Source organism: Oncorhynchus tshawytscha, linkage group LG31 (assembly GCF_018296145.1).
Source record: "Oncorhynchus tshawytscha isolate Ot180627B linkage group LG31, Otsh_v2.0, whole genome shotgun sequence".
NCBI classification, from domain to species: Eukaryota; Metazoa; Chordata; class Actinopteri; order Salmoniformes; family Salmonidae; genus Oncorhynchus; species Oncorhynchus tshawytscha.
Window position 1 is genome coordinate 30,610,676 of NC_056459.1, and position 10,599 is coordinate 30,621,274.

The 10,599-nt window shown below is 47.4% G+C and overlaps 1 protein-coding gene across 33 annotated transcripts in view; it reads left to right on the top strand.

Annotated features, from left to right (window-relative positions):
• Positions 1–10,599, top strand: part of LOC112239559 (CLIP-associating protein 2) — a 129,020-nt gene that overhangs the window by 106,475 nt on the left and 11,946 nt on the right. For all 33 annotated transcript variants that reach the window (XM_042310362.1, XM_042310328.1, XM_042310329.1 and 30 more), the window contains 4 exons: positions 487–650; positions 2,730–2,808; positions 5,853–5,996; positions 6,157–6,300. In XM_042310362.1, coding sequence (XP_042166296.1) covers positions 487–650; positions 2,730–2,808; positions 5,853–5,996; positions 6,157–6,300 — 531 coding nt within the window. The remainder of the gene's footprint in view (positions 1–486; positions 651–2,729; positions 2,809–5,852; positions 5,997–6,156; positions 6,301–10,599) is intronic.

Sequence of the window (10,599 nt, forward strand, 5' to 3'; positions counted from 1 at the left end):
GTAGAGAGTAAGTCTGGACAACGTTTATTTTACGTTCAATTAACGTTTTATTAACGTTTGTGGTTGTGACACTAACCTGGTAATTTGATTGGCAACTAATCTCGAATTGATCGATTAATCTGCCGAATGGTAATATGACTGGGTGGCTAATTGAATGGTTTCCAAGGCAACCAGACTCACTCACTAACCGACCCGGTGATGTCACCCCTCACAGATGTGACATCACTATGACATCATCGCACCCTCCTGTGATTGGTGCTGTTCTGCAGGCGTCAGCCAATCAGCATGTGTGTTTAGTGAATTTCAGAATATTGATTGTGTATTGGTAAACGTAAATTCAGCTTGTTGCACGCTGATTGGAGTGATTGATCGGTTGATAAGTGAGCGTAGTTGTCTGATGCATGGGACTCTGAGCTCCCCTCAGCCTAGTAGTACAGGGGTCTGTTTGTTCCTGTGTGTAACCCCGTGTCCCCTGTCTCTCCCAAGGTGTTCAGTATGTTCTTGGAGACCCTAGTGGACTTTGTCCTGGTGCACAGAGAAGACCTGCAGGACTGGCTGTTTGTCCTGCTCACCCAGCTGCTGAAGAAGATGGGAGCTGACCTGCTGGGGTCTGTCCAGGCCAAGGTCCAGAGAGCACTGGACATCACACGGTCAGTCTTGGTGTGTGTGTAAAGTGTGTTTCGACATGTGTGTAACTTAACGTGTGTGTAACTTAACGTGTGTGTATCTATATGGTGTGTGTGTAAAGTGTGTATCTACATGATGTGTGTGTAAAGTGTGTTTCGACGTGTGTGTGTGTAACTTAACGTGTGTGTATCTATAAGGTGTGTGTGTAAAGTGTGTTTAACGTGTGTGTGTGTGTAACTTAACGTGTGTGTATCTATATGGTGTGTGTAACTTAATGTGTGTATCTATAAGGTGTGTGTAACTTAATGTGTGTATCTATAAGGTGTGTGTAACTTAATGTGTGTATCTATAAGGTGTGTGTAACTTAATGTGTGTATCTATAAGGTGTGTGTAACTTAATGTGTGTATCTATAAGGTGTGTGTGTAAAGTGTGTTTAACGTGTGTGTGTGTATCTATACGGTATGTGTGTGTAAAGTGTGTTTAGTGTGTGTGTGTGTATCTATATGGTGTGTGTGTATCTATACTGTGTGTGTGTGTGTGTCTATACGGTGTGTGTGTCTATATGGTGTGTGTGTTTAACGGGTGTATCTATACGGTGTGTGTGTGTGTGTATCTATATGGTGTGTGTGTGTAAAGTGTGTTTAATGTGTGTGTGTGTATCTATACTGTGTGTGTGTGTGTCTATACGGTGTGTGTGTTTAATGTGTTTAATGTGTGTGTGTATCTATACGGTGTGTTTAATGTGTGTGTGTATCTATACGGTGTGTGTATACGGTGTGTGTGTATACGGTGTGTGTATACGGTGTGTGTGTGTATCTATACGGTGTGTGTGTGTATCTATACGGTGTGTGTGTGTATCTATACGGTGTGTGTGTGTATCTATACGGTGTGTGTATACGGTCGGTGTGTGTATACGGTCGGTGTGTGTGTGTCTATACGGTGTGTGTGTGTGTCTATACGGTGTGTGTGTGTGTCTATACGGTGTGTGTGTGTGTCTATACGGTGTGTGTGTGTGTCTATACGGTGTGTGTGTGTGTGTCTATACGGTGTGTGTGTGTGTGTGTGTCTATACGGTGTGTGTGTGTGTGTGTGTCTATACGGTGTGTGTGTGTCTATACGGTGTGTGTGTGTCTATACGGTGTGTGTGTGTGTGTCTATACGGTGTGTGTGTGTGTGTCTATACGGTGTGTGTGTGTGTGTCTATACGGTGTGTGTGTGTGTGTCTATACGGTGTGTGTGTGTGTGTCTATACGGTGTGTGTGTGTGTGTCTATACGGTGTGTGTGTGTGTGTCTATACGGTGTGTGTGTGTGTCTATACGGTGTGTGTGTGTGTCTATACGGTGTGTGTGTGTGTCTACGGTGTGTGTGTGTGTCTATACGGTGTGTGTGTGTGTCTATACGGTGTGTGTGTGTGTATCTATACGGTGTGTGTGTGTATCTATACGGTGTGTGTGTGTGTATCTATACGGTGTGTGTGTGTGTGTATCTATACGGTGTGTGTGTGTGTGTATCTATACGGTGTGTGTGTGTGTGTGTGTATCTATACGGTGTGTGTGTGTATCTATACGGTGTGTGTGTGTGTGTGTGTATCTATACGGTGTGTGTGTGTGTGTATCTATACGGTGTGTGTGTGTGTGTATCTATACGGTGTGTGTGTGTGTATCTATACGGTGTGTGTGTGTGTGTATCTATACGGTGTGTGTGTGTGTATCTATACGGTGTGTGTGTGTGTGTATCTATACGGTGTGTGTGTATCTATACGGTGTGTGTGTGTGTATCTATACGGTGTGTGTGTGTGTGTGTGTATCTATACGGTGTGTGTATCTATACGGTGTGTGTGTATCTATACGGTGTGTGTGTGTGTGTGTGTATCTATACGGTGTGTGTGTGTGTATCTATACGGTGTGTGTGTGTGTGTATCTATACGGTGTGTGTGTGTGTGTGTCTATACGGTGTGTGTATCTATACGGTGTGTGTGTATCTATACGGTGTGTGTGTGTCTATACAGTGTGTGTATCTATACGGTGTGTGTGTGTGTCTATACAGTGTGTGTATCTATATGGTGTGTGTATCTATACGGTGTGTGTGTCTCCCCTACAGAGAGTCTTTTCCCAACGACCTCCAGTTCACTATCCTCATGAGGTTCACTGTGGACCAGACTCAGACACCAAACCTCAAGGTACACAGCTGTGTGTGTGTGGGGGGGGTTGTTTTATATGTGTGTGTGTGTAGGAGAGGGGGGTTGTTTTATGTATTATAAGGGGGGGGGGGGGGTGTTTATGTGTTTGTAAGGGAGGGGTTGTTTTATGTGTTGTAAGGGAGGGGGTGTTGTTTTATGTGTTGTAAGGGAGGGGGGTGTTTTATGTGTCTGTGTGTGTTGGGGGTTGTTTTATGTGTTGTAAGGGAGGGGGGGTGTTTTATGTGTCTGTGTGTGTTGGGGGTTGTTTTATGTGTTGTAAGGGAGGGGGGTGTTTATGTGTCTGTGTGTGTGTTGGGGGGTTATGTGTGTGTCCTTTACATATGAAGAGTGAGATGAAACAGTGAGAGAAGATGGAGGGAGAGAGAGATATATAGGGAGGGTCGCAAGACTCATACTGTTCTGACCTCATACTGTCTCAGTGACCACGGTAACACTGTTCTGACCTCATACTGTCTCAGTGACCACGGTAACACTGTTCTGACCTCATACTGTCTCAGTGACCACGGTAACACTGTTCTGACCTCATACTGTCTCAGTGACCACGGTAACACTGTTCTGACCTCATACTGTCTCAGTGACCACGGTAACACTGTTCTGACCTCATACTGTCTCAGTGACCACGGTAACACTGTTCTGACCTCATACTGTCTCAGTGACCACGGTAACACTGTTCTGACCTCATACTGTCTCAGTGACCACGGTAACACTGTTCTGACCTCACGGTTGTTAAACGCTGGTTCTTCCCACCCTGTCCCTGGACTCTGATTGGATACGACTGACACGCCTCCAATTAAATTCGCCAACCACTGTCTTTGCTCTTTGCAGTCTGATCCCCTTCCTCCCTCACTCTACTCCCCCACCTTCCCTTCCTCCCTCACTCTCCCCTCCCTCACTCTATCCCCCTCACTCTATCCCCCTTTCCTTCCTCCATCTATCCTCTCCCCTCCCTCACTCTTTCCCCCTTACTCTACCCTCCTTCCCTTCCTCCCTCACTCTCCCCTCCCTCACTCTATTCCCCCTCACTCGATCCCCCTTCCTCCATCTATCCTCTCACATCCCTCACTCCCACCCCCTTCCCTTCCTCCCTCTATCCTCTCCCTCACTCTATCCCCCTTCCCTTCCTCCCTCTATCCTCTCCCTCACTCTACCCCCTTCCCTTCCTCCCTCTATCCTCTCCCTCCCTCTATCCCCCTTCCCTTCCTCCCTCTATCCTCTCCCTCACTCTATCCCCCTTCCCTTCCTCCCTCTATCCTCTCCCTCACTCTATCCCCCTTCCCTTCCTCCCTCTATCCTCTCCCTCACTCTATCCTCTCCCTCACTCTATCCCCCCTTCCCTTCCTCCCTCTATCCTCTTCCTCCCTCTATCCTCTCCCTCACTCTATCCCCCCTTCCCTTCCTCCCTCTATCCTCTCCCTCACTCTATCCCCCTTCCCTTCCTCCCTCTATCCTCTCCCTCACTCTATCCCCCTTCCCTTCCTCCCTCTATCCTCTCCCTCACTCTATCCCCCTTCCCTTCCTCCCTCTATCCTCTCCCTCACTCTATCCCCCTTCCCTTCCTCCCTCTATCCTCTCCCTCCCCTTCCTTCCCTCCCTCTATCCCCCTTCCCTTCCTCCCTCTATCCTCTCCCTCACTCTATCCTCTCCCTCACTCTATCCCCCCCTTCCCTTCTTCCATCTTCTCCTCCCTCTATCCTCTCCACCTCCCCTTCTAACCCACAGGCCGGCAGATTGACCAGGTCAACATCGCAATCTTACCTTCCAAACGCTTTGTATGTAGCCGGCAATACACCCATATCCATTGTGGACCAGTTCGTACCCAAAACATTCTCCATTCAGGCAGCAACGGTGTCCATTTCCTCCTCAACTCGATGTAATGGAGAGAAGACTGAGAAAAACTGAGAAAATATGCATACTTTCTTTACGTTCCACCACCATGCTAGAGTGGCTAATGTTACTTCCTGATGTTAGGCCCTGCATACAGCCAGGGGTAAGATTGCAGATTGCTGCAACCTGATTGGCTGAATGCAATATGCAACATCCGGGACTAGCATTCCTAGGCATTAGCCACTCTAGCATGGTGGTGGAACATTGTTCCGTAAAGAAAGTATATTTTCTTAGTTTTTCTCAGTCTTCTCTCCATTACATCGAGTTGAGGAGGAAATGGACACCGTTGCTGCCTGAATGGAGAATGTTTTGGGTACGAACTGGTCCACAATGGATATGAGTGTATTGCCGGCTACATACAATGCGTTTGGACGGTAAGATGGACCATCAACAGCCGTCTGCCGGACTGTGTCTGTCTGTCCTCTATCTCCCTCCCCCCTCTATCTCCCTCCCCCTCCCTCTCTCTGACGCGGTGCTCTCCTCTCTCTCTCTAAGCCTGTGGAGAGGAGGGGAACGTGTTGTGGGCGGCGCGACGTTAAATTTCTCCCCTCTGCCACGAGAGCCCCAAGGCACCACGCTTGCTGCTCTCTGAACGAGCAGGTCTCAGCCTGGAGCCAATCTTCCCAGGTCAGTGTGCTCAGGGAGGAGCAATTTTATGACGCGCACACTGAGGAGCAAGCGGTCGATGAGGTGTTTGGAATGGAGAGAGAGGGACAGATGGAGAGAATTAATGAAATGGAAAGAAAGGAATGAAAAAGACAACTGCTGAACGACGGCTATCCTCCTTAAGTTTTAATTTCTCTATATTGGTTCCTCCCTCCATGATGGCTGCGTGACTACAGCTGTGAAGTAGATTAGCATCCTACTGCAACCTCCATTGTTGCAGATGTCTGGCTGAATCTACTACTGTTGCCTTTGTATCACTGACTAGCTCTAACTAGAAGTAGTTTCAGTTCAGAGTTGAGGAACTCCTAGGAAGATCTATGATCCACACAGACAGACAATGTCACACTTGACTGTATGAGTAAGTTGTCTAAACGTTTTATACTGTGTGTGTGTGTGTGTGTGTGTGTGTGTGTGTGTGTGTGTGTGTGTGTGTGTGTGTGTGTGTGTGTGTGTGTGTGTGTGTGTGTGTCCAGGTGAAGGTGGCTGTTCTGAAGTACATTGAGACCTTGACCCTGCAGATGGATCCTCAGGACTTTGTGAACTCCAGTGAGACGCGCCTGGCTGTGTCTCGCATCATCACCTGGACCACAGAGCCCAAGAGCTCCGACGTCAGGAAGGTACTGTACACACACATTTCTGGGAGCTACAAATGGTTGATTATTGGTTGTAGCAAACCGATTGGTTCCTGGTGTGCGTGGTTGGTGCGTGTTATGTTGCACATGTTACAAAAAGGGAAAGTGTGGTTTTTCTTCCTCTCGCTCCCCCGCTGTGTTCTAGGCGGCCCAGTCGGTACTCATCTCCTTGTTCCAGTTGAACACTCCAGAGTTCACCATGCTGCTGGCAGCCCTGCCCAAGACCTTCCAGGACGGAGCCACCAAACTGCTACAGAACCACCTGAGGAACACCGGTAACACTGCACAGGTAAATACACCTGGCCTTAGCTGTATCCCTCCCAACAGGTAACTACACCTGGCCTTAGCTGTATCCCTCCCAACAGGTAACTACACCTGGCCTTAGCTGTATCCCTCCCAACAGGTAACTACACCTGGCCTTAGCTGTATCCCTCCCAACAGGTAACTACACCTGGCCTTAGCTGTATCCCTCCCAACAGGTAACTACACCTGGCCTTAGCTGTATCCCTCCCAACAGGTAACTACACCTGGCCTTAGCTGTATCCCTCCCAACAGGTAACTACACCTGGCCTTAGCTGTATCCCTCCCAACAGGTAACTACACCTGGCCTTAGCTGTATCCCTCCCAACAGGTAACTACACCTGGCCTTAGCTGTATCCCTCCCAACAGGTAACTACACCTGGCCTTAGCTGTATCCCTCCCAACAGGTAACTACACCTGGCCTTAGCTGTATCCCTCCCAACAGGTAACTACACCTGGCCTTAGCTGTATCCCTCCCAACAGGTAACTACACCTGGCCTTAGCTGTATCCCTCCCAACAGGTAACTACACTGGCCTTAGCTGTATCCCTCCCAACAGGTAAATACACCTGGCCTTAGCTGTATCCCTCCCAACAGGTAACTACACCTGGCCTTAGCTGTATCCCTCCCAGTGTGTAGGAGTTGGTTGTTGATGTGTGTAAGAACTGATCAGGCTGGCAGAAACTAAAAGGCCCTAGAAGGATCAATAACGGAGGGGATGCCTGCCGTTTTACGGGCTCCTAAACAATTGTGTTATTTTGTGTTTTTTCCCGTTGTTTGTAACTTACATTGTACGTGACGTTGCTGCTACCGTCTCTTATGACCGAAAAGAGCTTCAGGATATCAGAATAGTGATTATTCAGCTCGAACTGGATGAAGAATTTTTCTTTAATGAGTCCGACGCAAAATATATACTACTTTGTTGAGACCAGGCCCAAATCCCTGTCATCCGCGTGAAGAACAGACAGAGGAACAGGGGGAGGAGAGTGGGGTGCCTTGTGAGAATTCACCAACGAGTAGGTAAACCATCTACGATTGACTATCCTACCAACAGGATATTAAATAACGGTGATATCTTATTTTTCACCGAGACGTGACTGAACGACGACATGGATAATATAGATCTAGCAGGGTTTTCCGTGTATCAGCAGGACAGAGCAGCTACGTCTGGTAAGACGAGGGGCGGGAGTGCGTGTCTATTTGTCAATAACAGCTGGTGCGCGATGTCTAATATTGAAGAAGTCTTTAGGTATTGCTCGCCTGAGGTAGAGTACCTCATAAGCTATAGACCACACTATCTACCAAGTGAGTTCTCATATTATTCCTAGCTGTCTATTCAACACCACAAACCGATGCTGACACTAAGACCTCACTCAACCAGATGTATCAGGTCATAAGCAAACATGAAAATGCTCATCCAGAAGTGGCACCCCTACTGGCCGGGAACTTTAATGCAGGCAAACTTAAATACGGGTTACCTCATTTCTACCAGCGTGTTAAATGTGCAACCAGACAAAAAAAACTCTAGACCACCTTTACTCCACACACAGACCCGTACACAGCTCTCCCTCACCCTCCATTTGGCAAATCTGACCATAATTCTATCCTCCTGATTCCTGCTGACAAGCAATAACTAAAGCAGGAAGTAGCAGTGACTCGCTCAATACGGAAGTGGTCAGATGATGTGGATGCTACACTACAGGACTGTTTCGCTAGCACAGACTGGAATATGTTCCAGGACTCATCCGATGACATTGAGGAATACACCACCTCAGTTATCGGCTTCATCAATAAGTGCATCGATGACGTCGTCCCCACAATGACCATATGTACATATCCCAACAAGAAGCCATGGATTACAGGCAACATCCACATCGAGTTAAAGGCTAGAGCTGCCGCTTTCAAGGAGCAGGACACCAATTCAGATGCTTATAAGAAATCCTGCTATGCCCTCAGACGAACCATCAAACAGGCAAAGCGTCAATACAGGACTAAGATTGAATCGTACTACACCGGCTCTGACGCTCGTCGGATGTGGCAGGGCTTGCAAACTATTACGGACTACAAAGGGAAACCCAGCCGCAAGCTGCCCAGTAACGGGAGCCTATCAGATGAGCTAAATGCCTTTTATGCTCGCTACAAGGCAAGCAACGCTGAAGCATGCATGAGAGCACCAGCTGTTCCGAACGACTGTGTGATTACACTCTCCGTAACCAATGTGAGCAAGACTTTTTAAACAGGTCAACATTCACAAAGCCGCTAGGCCAGACGGATTACGAGGATGTGTACTCAGAGCATGCTCTGACCAACTGACAGGTGCCTTCCCTGACATTTTCAATAGACCACCATAGACCCTGTGCCCAAGAAAGCGAAGGTAACCTGCCTAAATGATTACCGCCCTGTAGCACTCACGTCGGTAGCTATGAAGTGCTTTGAAAGGCTGGTCATGGCTCACGCCAACACCCTAGACACACTCCAATTTGTATACCGCCCCAACAGATCCATAGATGATGCAATCGCACTCCAAACTTCCCTTTCCCACCTGGACAAAAGGAAAACTTACGTGAGAATGCTGTTAATTGACTACAGCTCAGCGTTCAACACCATAGTGCCCACAAAGTTCATCACTAAGCTAAGGACCCTGGGACTCAACACCTCCCTCTGCAACTGGATCCTGGACATCCTGACGGGCCGCCCCCAGGTGGTAAGAGTAGGTAACAACATGTCTGCCACGCTGACCCTCAACACTGGGGCCCCAGATCCTCAAAAAGTTCTACAGCTGCACCATTGAGAGCATCCTGACCTGTTGCATCATCTGGTATGGCAACTGCTCGGCATCTGATCGTAAGGCGCTACAGAGGGTAGTGCGGACGGCCCAGTACATCACTGGGGCCAAGCTTCCTGACATCCAGGACCTCTATACCAGGCGGTGTCAGAGGAAAGCCCATAAAATTGTCAGACTCCAGCCATCCAAGTCATAGACTGTTCTCTCTGCTACCTCACGGCAAGCGGTACCGTAGGGCCAAGTCTAGGTCCAAAAGGCTCCTTAACAGCTTCTACCCCCCCCCCCAAGACATAACACTCCTGAACAATTAATCAAATGGCCACTGGACTATTTTCATTGACCCCCCCTTGTTTTTACACTGATGCTACTCTCTGTTTATTATCTGTGCATAGTCACTTTACCCCCCTACATGTACATATTACCTCGACTAACCTGTACCTCTGCACATTGACTGTACCCCTTGTATACAGCCTCATTATTATGTCATTTTCTTGTTGCTTTTTGATGTATTTCTTTACTTTTTACTTTTTTGTTTATTCAGTAAATATTTTCTTAACTCTATTTCTTGAACTACATTGTTGTATAAGGGCTTGTCAGTATGCATTTCACGGTAAGGTCTACACTGTTGGTTAAGGGCTTGTTGTAAGTATGCATTTCACGGTAAGGTCTACACTTTGGTTAAGGGCTTGTTGTAAGTATGCATTTCTACACTACATTGTTGGTTAAGGGCTTGTTGTAAATATGCATTTCACGGTAAGGTCTACACCTGTTGGTTAAGGGCTTGTTGTAAATATGCATTTCACGTTGTTGTTAAGGGCTTGTTGTAAATATGCATTTCACGGTAAGGTCTACACTGTTGGTTAAGGGCTTGTCAGTATGCATTTCACGGTAAGGTCTACATTGTTGGTTAAGGGCTTGTTGTAAATATGCATTTCACGGTAAGGTCTACACCTGTTGGTTAAGGGCTTGTTGTAAATATGCCTTTCACGGTAAGGTCTACACTGTTGGTTACGGGCTTGTTGTATGTATGCATTTCACGGTAAGGTCTACACTGTTGGTTAAGGGCTTGTCAGTATGCATTTCACGGTAAGGTCTACACCTGTTGGTTAAGGGCTTGTAAGTATGCATTTCACGGTAAGGTCTACACTGTTGGTTAAGGGCTTGTCAGTATGCATTTCACGGTAAGGTCTACACTGTTGGTTAAGGGCTTGTCAGTATGCATTTCACGGTAAGGTCTACACCTGTTGGTTAAGGGCTTGTAAGTATGCATTTCACGGTAAGGTCTACACTGTTGGTTAAGGGCTTGTCAGTATGCATTTCACGGTAAGGTCTACACTGTTGGTTAAGGGCTTGTCAGTATGCATTTCACGGTAAGGTCTACACCTGTTGGTTAAGGGCTTGTCAGTATGCATTTCACGGTAAGGTCTACACCTGTTGGTTAAGGGCTTGTTGTAAATATGCATTTCACGGTAAGGTCTACACCTGTTGGTTAAGGGCTTGTCAG